Source organism: Microcaecilia unicolor, chromosome 5 (genome assembly GCF_901765095.1).
Source record: "Microcaecilia unicolor chromosome 5, aMicUni1.1, whole genome shotgun sequence".
Taxonomy (NCBI): Eukaryota; Metazoa; Chordata; class Amphibia; order Gymnophiona; family Siphonopidae; genus Microcaecilia; species Microcaecilia unicolor.
The window spans coordinates 209,770,227-209,783,620 of record NC_044035.1 but is presented as its reverse complement, the minus strand read 5'-3'; the positions used below and the strand labels follow the sequence as shown (position 1 = coordinate 209,783,620).

Below are 13,394 nucleotides of genomic sequence, written 5' to 3'. Positions count from 1 at the left end.
CCAAAACAAGACCTGCCTGTAATAACCCAAAATCAAAGGAAGAAATGGCTACAACATATGAAATGCAGATCAATATGAAGGTGCCTTAGTGTTGAACACCCCCACAAAGAACAAAAGTTCCTAATCGGGGATTACAGACAAAATAATCATAGGCAACCTTCAAACAGTCCTGCTGTGGAGAAAAAAAAGCCAAAAGGCATAAAAATCTCCACTAAACTTAACAATAATTTCCTGACTTCACTCCAGGTTTCAAATAAATAGTTACAAAAAAAAAAAAGGTCAACAACAAAATAGCTAGGAACTGTAGCAACTCCAAGAATACACACCCTCCAAAGTGTCTAGTGTTTTTGGCCAGCACCCCTGCAGCACTTCAGGAACTTTTGGGAAGTTATGGCTCATGAATCACCACTGGAATGTAGATGCTTTTACACTTTGGAGGGGGTACTACTGCAGTATTCCTGGAGTTGCTAGCTACCTTGTTATTGACCTTTTGCTTTACATATGTTCCATTTCCCATATATGGGAGAAACATGGAGAACAGAGAAAGTAAAAATTAGATCAGTAAATCCTTACACTAGAACTGTTCCAGTTTTCAGATTTCTGGGCTGAGAAGTGTTTGTTAAAGTTAAACCAGGTGTGTTTGAAAATGTTTTCATATTGTGTGGACTTTTTAACACCAGTTTTTTCTTTTCTTTAGGTGCTTGGCTTGTTGGTCTGGGCTCTCATTGCAGATTCACATTATCACCCCTATCCAGCCTATCACTGGGTAATGTTTGTGGCTGTCTTCTGTTGGCTTATGACAATTATCTTCTTGGTGATCTATCTACTGCAGCTGCACTTAAAGCTTCGTGTGATACCATGGTCTATAGTGGTAAGTTCAGTAGTTGCAAACTAAGGGGGAAGGAAGTTATCAGTGTGGGCTATCATTAAGATGAGTTATTTTACCACGTCATGCTATTTTAGCACAGGGTCTCACTGCATAAAATGGAACCTTGTGCTAATGTTACAAGAAATTATTTATTTTGGGGAAAATAGCTCTAGAGAGCACTCGCTACTGTTTATAATTTAAGAGCAGGTGCTGTATTTATACGTTTTAGGATATTAATTTCTCCACCAATCACCAAAGGTGATAATTGCAATAAATTAAATAAATTAAGTATATATAAAGGATACCATATACTCAGAACACAAAGAGACCGTATTTTTAGCTTCAAAAAGGTTGATTTAATATACAATTGCACACGAGAGGTAGGTTTTAAGAGATCTTTACAGATAATCTGTGCTTAAGTAAGGCAAAGTAGAGTAGCAGGTCTAGATCAAAAGTTATAACTTACAAAGCAGTCTGTTGCAAAGCATTTTGTGGTCCATTGAAGAGCCATGAGGCAGGTGGACTGCAGATCAGGAGCAAGGCATCTGCAGACCCCAAAGAGAGCAGCAGGTTCCAAGCGAGTGAGCTGGGCTGTTTCCAGGCCTTTTATAATGTTAGCAGAGAAGCATGGTGTGTGCATGTCCTGGATATTTTGCAAGGCATTATGGTTAATGTAGTCTGTTCACATGACTACATTATAAGTCCTTCTGCACATGTCTGAAAGCTGATGGGAGGGGCAGGTATACCTTTGACAAGCAAATGTCCTGTTTATGGTCTCCCCTCTGAAGTCTTTGTCTTCAATGGGTTCTCCAGACTTTCTGTCTCTTGGGTCTTTGGTTTTCAGAGATGTCCTGATGAGCGTCCAGGTACCCACCTTTTGTTCAGCCTTTTTAGGTGGGAGGGCAGAGAGAGTTATATATCTCTCTTTTGTCTTTGTTAAGTGTTTGTAATTAACTATCCCTGCTATCAGAAGTTCCCAGAAAAAGGGATGGGGAGAGAGGGGCTTGAAATGAAACTCTTCTCTCTGCTGCAGTGTCAATATTTAAAAGCTGCACAAATATATTGGTGTATATATATGTATCTGATCCAACACAACATCATGCTACACATTTCAATAATAAACTGATACCTTTACACTCCCTCTCTTGGTTCTAAGTGACAAATATTAACATAAACTTTGGAGCGAAGAACCATAAAAATAAACTATAAAGGCTACAAAAGAAACCCTTAACTCTAACCTAATACAGTAGCATAATTTCAAAAGAACAATAGCAAAGGTACTGAACTGTTTACATGGGCATGTGTACTGTAAGAGGTGAATCTTTTAATAATGGACATTGAACAGACTGGACCGTGCAGGTATTTTCCTGCCGTCATCTACTATGTCACATCACTATGAATCTTGGAATATGTCCTTAGCTGGAATATGACTGTTATAAGCAAAAAGACTCATCATTATTACTTTTGTTTACTCATGACTTACATTTAGGTAGCTAGGGTTAAGTTTTCTGTGGTCAGTTTCATTAGGCTTCCATTCAGTCAGGTGGCAGAGTATGGCTTTGCTCTGGTTTAAAATAGGATTGCAAGTACACTTTAAATGACTTCAGCCACAGAAGTGCCATTTTGCTCTATTTCCAGAGACCACCTCTTTTTGTGCACCTGCTCAGGGGCATAGGCTGCTCCCAAGTTTGTGCCACAGGATATCTTACCCAGTATGCTAGCCAAATCAATAGCATGAGAGTGCGCAATTGACCAATTTATACCACCGCAATGGGATGGAACAATCTATTCAGTCACTATTCTCAGTGTTTGACATTCCAAGGAAAAATACTCTGTGAATGTTTCCCTATATTCTCTATCTCAGAGGCTAACTGAGGTATTCACAGCAGTGATAAAAGGACAGATAGTTCTAATACATAAGCAAGAGTGTAAATGTGGAGCTATTATACTACTGTTTCATTAGAAATAAGAAAGGCATATGTATGCAATTATAATAATTTCCTAGGTTACTATTACACACAAAATAATTATTCCTACTTAATCATTGACCAAATAAACAAAAACAGAGTCATGGTATAGTGCCATGAACTACCTTTCAGAGAGAAACTTTTTATTTTTCAGAGAGAGAATTTTTTTTTTTTTTTAGAGAGAAACTATTTATGGGTACTGAGTGTGGTAAAAGGGTTACCATATTTATCTGCTTTAGCAGTGTTTAATGTAGCAAATTAATAGACAATACTCATGTGTTTAATGTTGTAAAGAATTTAGAAAATATATGTTAATTGTGCTTTGCACACAGCCAATATTTCATTCCAGAGAGAGCATTTTGCACGTACTGGCTGTGATGTATAATAAACTAAAAAAGGTCAGAAACATTCCCTGTTCTGATTGTACCTGATAGATCATGTAAAGAGAAACCTTTGCTCATAATTTCAAATATACACATGTGAATATATAACCTTAGATAGCAATTGGTAGAACTTAATATATGTCTGTAGCTTGTATGATAATCTTTTCTGTAGCTTTTCTGCCAGTGAAAATGGTCTCTCTTTTTTTTTTCTTTCTTGGACAATGTGAACTAATGGAGGGACTGTTAGTAGGGAGGGTCTATGAATGTCTGTGTATAGTTTCTTGGGTACCCCATAACATAAAACAAACATGTAACATGGAGACCACATGACAAACAAACAAAGAACTCTATTAGGCCTTTAGGTCTCTGATCGTCCATTCCAGATCCAGGATTGAGCTTAACCTGCAAGTAGAACACAAAAAGCACAGAAGCAACGTACGCGGCATCCATCTTGGATTGCCAAAGCATTTTCATTCATTTAGAAGTGAGCAACAATTAGCAAAATTAATAAAGCACAAAAGCATCATCTGTGGCATCCATCTTGGATTACCACAGCAGTTTCATTTACTATCTCATAAGTAGAACAACATAGATCTGTTTATTTTTAAAATATAGAAATATATCTGAGATAGCCATGTATGTATTAATTACTAGCGCCATAAAAATATTAATATCTCGTAAGTAGAACTCGAACTCTGAAAAAGAAAGACACTTTCACATTAATTTTAGCAGGTCACATGGCTGGTTCTGGTGGGGGGATCCCTCTCTTGTTCACAGTTCCTTCCCATAATCCTAGACCATTGTATGTGAGCAGCGTGCAGTGCAGACAGGCTTTATTTTCTTAAGCTTTTAGTTTCTTTTCTATAAAAATAAGCATATCTTGTTAATTCACATTAAAGCACAATATTAAGTTTCAGCTCCAGCGGGAGTTACCTATTGGACAGAGGCAATTTTAAAACTTCTTACCCAGTATTTTAGTTTCAACTCCAGTGGGAATCACTCATCAGAAAAAAGACATTTCTAAATCCTTAAACAATATTATCAAAAACAAATTACAACAGAAGCTATCACAGAGAGACATTTTAAATCTTACTTATTGCAGAGAGACATTACTAAATCTTAAATGTTCAAAAGAACAATAGAAGCTACATTTTTAATTAAAAGAACAATAGAAGCTACATTTTAAATCAAAGAACAATAAAAGCTACATTTTAAATTCTTATCAGTGTTCAAAAGGTTTATTGCACAAACATTTCCTATATTCCTTTCCAACCTATACTAAAAATTAGCACTTGGATTTCCCTGCCATCTGCAGAGTGGGTCATGCTGTGGAGAAGTCCAGTCCAGGCTGGATGCGTCTCCTCATGTTTCTAGGAATTAAATTGCAGGAAGAGCTGACAGAATGTCAGTTTCTGGTCCAGCAGGACTTGTGGTTATAAGTTTCTGCTTATCTGGCGGCAAATTTCTCTTTTTATTGTTAGCTATCTGTAATATCTGCAAGGCTCCATGAGATTTTAAAATGTCACATGTTTGCTGGCGGTTTTCAGTATCTACATACTGAGGAGCTGATTCTTTTATTAGAGATTCCCTTCCATGGGAGCTTAGATCAGAATGCAGCCCAGGTGGTGCATCTGTGTGCTGAGAAGCTGACATTAACTGGAGGCTTACCTTCATGAGCATTTAAATTAGACTGCAGAACAGGTTGTGCATATATGTGCTGAGGTTTTGGATGCTGTGAGGGGGCCTGGGAACTAATGGTTCTAGTTGAACCTCCTGCTATGGGTGTGGACTGTGATACTGTTACCACAGCTGAAACAGGCATGGCTGTAGCTGTATTTGGGTCTGGAGGGGCACATGGGAGACCCGTAAAGGCTGACCCCTGCAAATGTGAATCCTGTACGTGATCAATGTTCTCATCTATATGTGGCGTCTGCAGTGTTAATTCCCTGATTAAATGCTTCAAGTCTGGAACCTGGCTGGCCTGCATTTCTAAAGCTAGAATTTGGGCCTTCATTTTAGTCTCCTGTGCTGCCTGCCTTTGCACCTATATTCTAAGGGCGTCTAATTGATCATTTAAGCAACTAGCCATTGTGATCAGAAAATCCTTTTCTGTGTTTACCTGCATGCATTCTCTCTCTTTGGTTAGTAACTTCTCATTCAATTCTGCATGTTCCCTTAAGGCTTTCTTATATATGGTCCAAATTAACCAAGTGCATGCAGAAACTCTCTTGCTCCCTTCCTTAATTGAATATAAATCACATTTTGTTTCAATATCAGAGGGGATGGAAATATTATCAGTTACATTACAGGTCCAAGGATTAGGGCCAGAGGATTCTACGCATTGCTTAGGCAAAGTGGGGTTATCTCTGTCCTTCTCAAAAGAAACTGCAAAATTGGTTTTTATTTTATGCCAGAGCATGCCTAAAGATTTGATTATGAAATACATAAAGTACATGAGTGCATAAGTACCTAAATAAGACCAAACATCCATCCAGCACAGCATTCTAAATATTCTAAATGCCCTGAAAACCTTATCAATTTAACAATCAGAAATTTAATTAATGAAACCTGATACTCAGTTCTCTATAAAGCAGCAAAATACAAAAATATAATTTAAGAACACTGCTATTTCACTGTACTCGCACAGAATACCTGCCCACGTTCTGCACCAATAAATATGTTACAAGAAATTATTTATTTTGGGGAAAATAGCTCTAGAGAGCACTCGCTACTGTTTATAATTTAAGAGCAGGTGCTGTATTTATAAGTTTTAGGATATTAATTTCTCCACCAATCACCAAAGGTGATAATTGCAATAAATTAAATAAATTAAGTATATATAAAGGATACCATATACTCAGAACACAAAGAGACCGTATTTTTAGCTTCAAAAAGGTTGATGTAATATACAATTGCACACGAGAGGTAGGTTTTAAGAGATCTTTACAGATAATCTGTGCTTAAGTAAGGCAAAGTAGAGTAGCAGGTCTAGATCAAAAGTTATAACTTACAAAGCAGTCTGTTGCAAAGCATTTTGTGGTCCATTGAAGAGCCATGAGGCAGGTGGACTGCAGATCAGGAGCAAGGCATCTGCAGACCCCAAAGAGAGCAGCAGGTCCCAAGAGGAGGCAGGTTCCAAGAAAGCGAGCTGGGCTGTTTCCAGGCCTTTTATAATGTTAGCAGAGATGCATGGTGTGTGCATGTCCTGGATATTTTGCAAGGCATTAATGTTAATGTAATCTGTTCACATGACCACATTATAAGTCCTTCTGCACATGTCTGAAAGCTGATGGGAGGGGCAGGTATACAGTGGGGGAAATAAGTATTTGATCCCTTGCTGATTTTGTAAGTTGCCCACTGACAAAGACATGAGCAGCCCATAATTGAAGGGTAGGTTATTGGTAACAGTGAGAGATAGCACATCACAAATTAAATCCGGAAAATCACATTGTGGAAAGTATATGAATTTATTTGCATTCTGCAGAGGGAAATAAGTATTTGATCCCCCACCAACCAGTAAGAGATCTGGCCCCTACAGACCAGGTAGATGCTCCAAATCAACTCGTTACCTGCATGACAGACAGCTGTCGGCAATGGTCCACCTGTATGAAAGACACCTGTCCACAGACTCAGTGAATCAGTCAGACTCTAACCTCTACAAAATGGCCAAGAGCAAGGAGCTGTCTAAGGATGTCAGGGACAAGATCATACACCTGCACAAGGCTGGAATGGGCTACAAAACCATCAGTAAGACGCTGGGCGAGAAGGAGACAACTGTTGGTGCCATAGTAAGAAAATGGAAGAAGTACAAAATGACTGTCAATCGACAAAGATCTGGGGCTCCACGCAAAATCTCACCTCGTGGGGTATCCTTGATCATGAGGAAGGTTAGAAATCAGCTACAACTACAAGGGGGGAACTTGTCAATGATCTCAAGGCAGCTGGGACCACTGTCACCACGAAACCATTGGTAACACATTACGACATAACGGATTGCAATCCTGCAGTGCCCGCAAGGTCCCCCTGCTCCGGAAGGCACATGTGACGGCCCGTCTGAAGTTTGCCAGTGAACACCTGGATGATGCCGAGAGTGATTGGGAGAAGGTGCTGTGGTCAGATGAGACAAAAATTGAGCTCTTTGGCATGAACTCAACTCGCCGTGTTTGGAGGAAGAGAAATGCTGCCTATGACCCAAAGAACACCGTCCCCACTGTCAAGCATGGAGGTGGAAATGTTTATGTTTTGGGGGTGTTTCTCTGCTAAGGGCACAGGACTACTTCACCGCATCAATGGGAGAATGTATGGGGCCATGTACCGTACAATTCTGAGTGACAACCTCCTTCCCTCCGCCAGGGCCTTAAAAATGGGTCGTGGCTGGGTCTTCCAGCACGACAATGACCCCAAACATACAGCCAAGGCAACAAAGGAGTGGCTCAGGAAGAAGCACATTAGGGTCATGGAGTGGCCTAGCCAGTCGCCAGACCTTAATCCCATTGAAAACGTTATGGAGGGAGCTGAAGCTGCGAGTTGCCAAGCGACAGCCCAGAACTCTTAATGATTTAGAGATGATCTGCAAAGAGGAGTGGGACCAAAATTCCTCCTGACATGTGTGCAAACCTCATCATCAACTACAGAAGGACGTCTGACCGCTGTGCTTGCCAACAAGGGTTTTGCCACCAAGTATTAGGTCTTGTTTGCCAGAGGGATTAAATACTTATTTCCCTCTGCAGAATGCAAATAAATTCATATACTTTCCACAATGTGATTTTCCGGATTTAATTGTGATGTGCTATCTCTCCACTGTTACCAATAACCTACCCTTCAATTATGGGCTGCTCATGTCTTTGTCAGTGGGCAAACTTACAAAATCAGCAAGGGATCAAATACTTATTTCCACCACTGTACCTTTGACAAGCAAATGTCCTGTTTATGGTCTCCCCTCTGAAGTCTTGTCTTCAATGGGTTCTCCAGACTTTCTGTCTCTTGGGTCTTTGGTTTTCAGAGATGTCCTGATGAGCGTCCAGGTACCCACCTTTTGTTCAGTCTTTTTAGGTGGGAGGGCAGAGAGAGTTATATATCTCTCTTTTGTCTTTGTTAAGTGTTTGTAATTAACTATCCCTGCTATCAGAAGTTCCCAGAAAAAGGGATGGGGAGAGAGGGGCTTGAAATGAAACTCTTCTCTCTGCTGCAGTGTCAAATATATATATTTAAAAGCTGCACAAATATATTGGTGTATATATATGTATCTGATCCAACACAACATCATGCTACACATTTCAATAATAAACTGATACCATTACACTAAAATAGCATGACTTGTGGTAAAATAACCCGTCTTAATGGTAGACCCATCTTGATAATGTCCCCCTAAATGGAATATACTGCTGGAAATCGGCCTCAGAATATGCACCTTCACAAATATAGTGGACCAGTACTTCATTGTTAAAGTTGCTTTGATGCAAAAATAAACTGCTAAACAAAACAGAGTCCCACTTTCCACAGCAGCCCACATGTTGATTCTATGAAACATCTGCATAAACTAGCATCTTATTACTGTTACATAATATACATATTTTAAATTATAAAAAGTTTTTCAATTATACATGTCAGAATAATTAAATTTTGGGTTGCGAGAATAAATTGTGATTACTGGTGCAGGAAGGGAATCTTGGGGCAATGAGGAAGCGAGGAGGCATAGATCTCAGGGTTAAGAGGGCAAGAAGGGAAGACCAGGAATGGTGAAGAAGAAATAGAATAGGTTGAGAAGGAGGACTGGAAAGAGAAAGAAGAATGCTTAAAGTTCTGGGATCTATAGGTAGGAGGGAGGATCTGGAATAGCTAAAGGAGAGAAAAGGAGTGAGAGGGGAGAAATATATACTGTGGCAGATCTTCATTAGCTTGGCCAATTTTTGTTTTTTAAATGATACTCCTTAGTAATCTTCAACCAAAAAAAAACTGCTCAGCATTGGAGAAAACAGCTAATCTAGCCTGCTTTATAGCACTAAATAGCAGCTCATGATGGTGAGTTTTGACAGGTGCTAGTCTACTAGTATCCACGTTTGATCAATCTGTGCTGAAGATCTTCTAGAAGAAGATACAAGATGGTGAATCCTTATACCTCAGAATATGAAGAAGAAAATATGGCATTCTGATCAGATGAAAGTTCTTAGGCTTCAGATCAGGGCCGTGCCTAGGGTCTCTGGTGCCCCCCTGCAGACTATCGGTTGGCGCCCCCCCCCCCCCCACCCATCCAGCAGAGCAGGAAGCAGAAGGGAGCAGGCAAGTAAGCCGGACCTCAGGAAAAAATAGCACTGTATGTATCCCTCATTGATAAGTCTCTGACTCTAAAGTTTAGCAATGTCATTAAAGCAAAATGTATTTTCACATATTACATCCTATCCAAGGAGAATGTTTTATATATGTCACCCGTCTGTGGTAAAACTTCACACAGTATCAAAATACCTCTAATATGTAGTCGTGCCAGCCGAGGAAACTAACTGTGCTCAGCTCACAAGAGACAGAGTGAACATAAAATAAAACTTCATCCTTAAAAGATAATATCGGATGAATGCATGAAGGTGAATATGAATTCCTGTGAATGGAATCAATTTGATTTACAATAAATCCAGATACTACTCCCTCATATATATAACAAAAAATTATTTAAGTGGAATGGAATTATTTGACTGTACTGGTAAACAGAAAGAAATACTCTATTGCATTCTAATCTCCTTTGCACCAAAGGATATAATTCAGATCAAACATTTATCTCTGATCAACTATCTCAGATCAAATATTTATTTCAGATCAAATATTAAAGTTTCCTTGCTTACAGTCACTTAAATCTACCTAGCCTTTATATAGCTTATAGGATTTAAACACTCTTAAACTGAAATTCACCCTTTTCTATTCTTCATAAACTTCAAGTAATCCTGAAATATTCAGATCCTTTTCTCACTAGAGAAACTTCAATCGCCACCAATCTCTTTTCACTTATATTTTCTCATTTACCACGATCAGGCACTCTTTTATAACTTCAGTCAACAAACACAGGAAGTCACAGCTGGATGTCTGTCTTGGCAAAGGACAGCTCTCACTCTGTTCACTTCCCGGGCAGATTTCTTAACAGAAGCTGATCATCCAATCAGAGAGCTCTATTTGAATGCAGATTAACATACAGACACTCATGGGAATGTTTAGTGAAAAACACCGGACTAATTTGCATATGATTTAAACAAATCTGAGCATATGACAACCAAGTACAGACTCCCAGCACCTGAATTCTGCAATTAGATTTAAGGCAAATACTTTTAAAACTTATTTTTAGCACTTTTAAAATTTCAGATTCTCTTTAATTTGAATGCTGTTTCAAGCTCTGAAACTCACCCTGACTGAGGAGCTAGCCCCAAACTGAAGCATAAATAGCAATCTGGTTGTATTCTCACGTAACTTGAAGAGCATGCCTGCCTCAATTAATACTGCTCCTTTGCATGAAAAGGGGAGGGCAGCAGAGCTAGGAGAATCACAAGTTCAGGTGAAAGATTTTGCAAGTGAGCAGACGGACGGCAGGGCAGTGGCGCCCCTCGAAGGCAAGCGCCCCCCTGCGGCGCTTAGCTCGCTTAATGCATCAGCACGGCCCTGCTTCAGATACATGGAAGATCTATAAAATAGCTTTTACAGAGGTTTGCCACTGGCTTTGGAGACTTTTATTTCCAAATTTATGCACATTAAATAAATCTCTTGTTACAGCAATAGGAGATCAAGAAAGAAATAGAAAATAAAGAAAATGAACATATAAATACAAACCAAATCATCCATATAGAGGCATATTTTCAAAGCACTTTGGGAGGCTAAGTTCCATAGGTTTCTATGGAACTTTGGGAGGCTAAGTGCTTTGAAAATGAGCCCGATTATCACCTAAAGTCCCCAAAGATTGAGGAAAGCAAGACACAATTCAAAAGAAAAGAAGACGAATATAGAAGGGCAGTTGAGTTTATCAACTAGTACTCCCACTGTCCCAAAGCCCAAGTTCAGGTCAGTGCAGGCTCACAGCTCTATGCTACAGGAGAAGACACAATTCTACTATTTGAAAAAGTGGAAAGATGCTGAGGCTCAAGAAAAATATGTACATTCATTACTTGCAGTTTAATTAAACACTTGCATGGAAAGCAAATTTAAAACAGTCCTTCAAGCCTGGGTAATCATTGGTTTCAGAAAGAGAAACTGACATCTTTGTTCTGATTCACTTTAGATACATTGGGAAATATCCTTACGTCGCAATTCATATAGGTAAAATTCTTATACGTAAAAGAACATTTTTAAAAGCCAATCGTAGTTGGTTTCCCATGCCGAGGAGTGGCCTAGAGGTTAGAGCACCAGTCTTGCAATCCAGAGGTGGCCAATTCAAATCCCACTGCTGCACCTTGTGATCTTGGGCAAGTCACTTAACCCTATGTTGCCTCAGGTACAAACTTAGATTGTGAGCCCTCCTGGTGTTACAAGAAATGATTTACCTTGGGGGAAAGAGCTCTAGAGCACTCGCTACTGTTTATAATTTAAGAGCAGGTGCTGTATTTATAAGTTTTAGGATAGTAATTTCTCCACCAATCACCAAAGGTGATAATTGCAATAAATTAAATAAATTAAGTAAGTATATATAACAGATACCATATACTCAGAACACAAAGAGACCGTATTTTTAGCTTCAAAAAGGTTGATTTAATATACAATTGCACACAAGAGGTAGGTTTTAAGAGATTTTTACAGATAATCTGTGCTTAAGTAAGGCAAGGTAGCAGGTCTAGATCAAAAGTTATGTTACTTACAAGTCCTTGTTACACAGTATGAACAGCATTAGGTAAGCACATGTTTGCAAGACAGGAGAGCTTCTGCAGTGAGTGGATCTGAGTTGCTTGCAGTTGAAGAGAATCTGAATCTTGGGGAAACAGCTTTTGCTTTTATATCTTGCAAGCTGCAGGAGGATATACCATATGGATCTTTGTCCTGGTTTCCTGGTTTCCACACGACCCTTGGGCATTTGCAAAGCATTGTGGTATCTTGGTCTCATGTCTTATGACATCACAAGACTTGCTGTCTGGATCTTGCTGACAAATGGTCTTTTGATGTGAAAAGGCTTCCTGCTCAGTCTGTGTGATAGATAAGATTTGTCTGGGGCAGCCAGCAGGTGCCCTTTGTCTTTAAGTTGGATTTCACACCTTTCCCACTTGCTTGTCTCCTTGCCTCTACTGGTTAGGTCCAATCTTTGTTGTGTTGATCAGAGGAATAGAGTCAATTTAAAACTTTAAAGCAGTCTTAAGTCTTTTGTTTAAGGAATGAGAAAAGGCAAGGTGAGGTCCCTGCAACTGCAGCAGTACCTTTGTAAATGTCTTTTAAATATTCCCCAAAGGGAGAGGGAAGAGGGCTTTTGGAATGAAAGCCAGTTCTGCTGCAGTGTATTTTTAAAAGCTGCACAAATATATTGGTGTATATATATGTATCTGATCCAACACAACATCATGCTACACATTTAATTCTGATGATTGGCTTATACCATAACACTGGTACCTGAATGTAACTCACCTTGAGCTACTACTGTGTGAGCAAAATCTAAATAAATAAAATGGTTATTAGTAAAGTAGCAGTTTGCACCTGTTTCACATTAGATTTCTTTAGGAATCCAGTAAGATTCAGACTATCAGAAAAAAGTTTGAGAGGAACCTTTTTAATGGTATTATGTATCTGTTCTTGCATTCATAATGTCCAATCAATAATCACTTCTAATGATTTAATTTTCTGAACCAATGGTATTTCAACTCCATCAATCATACAAGTCCTAGGAAAAGATGGAATTGAATAAGCAGATAACAACATAATCTGAGTCTTACTTATATTAAGCTTAAGACGATTGATCTTCATCCATTGTCTAATCATATTTAAGGACAAAAGAAGGACATCTAAAGCAGGGGCGTAGCTACGGGTGTGCCTGGATGGGCCCAGGCCCACCCAATCTGAGCTCAGGCCCGCCCAATTTATCCTGATAGGCGCAGGTTAACAGTGGGAGTACACAGCCTTTCTGCTGTGGCTCGCTCGCTCGCTCATCCACATGCAGCCTGCAGTCAGAAGCGCCACACGCCTATTGCCCTTCCTGCAAGTCCGACTGTCTAGTTTCACAATGCC

The 13,394-nt window shown here is 39.3% G+C and overlaps 1 protein-coding gene across 2 annotated transcripts in view; it reads left to right on the top strand.

Moving 5' to 3' along the window:
* The window catches only part of PLLP (plasmolipin), a 296,653-nt gene that overhangs the window by 106,841 nt on the left and 176,418 nt on the right, over window positions 1-13,394 (top strand). For both annotated transcript variants that reach the window (XM_030203734.1, XM_030203735.1), the window contains exon 2: window positions 698-871. In XM_030203734.1, the coding sequence (XP_030059594.1) occupies window positions 698-871 (174 nt within the window). The remainder of the gene's footprint in view (window positions 1-697; window positions 872-13,394) is intronic.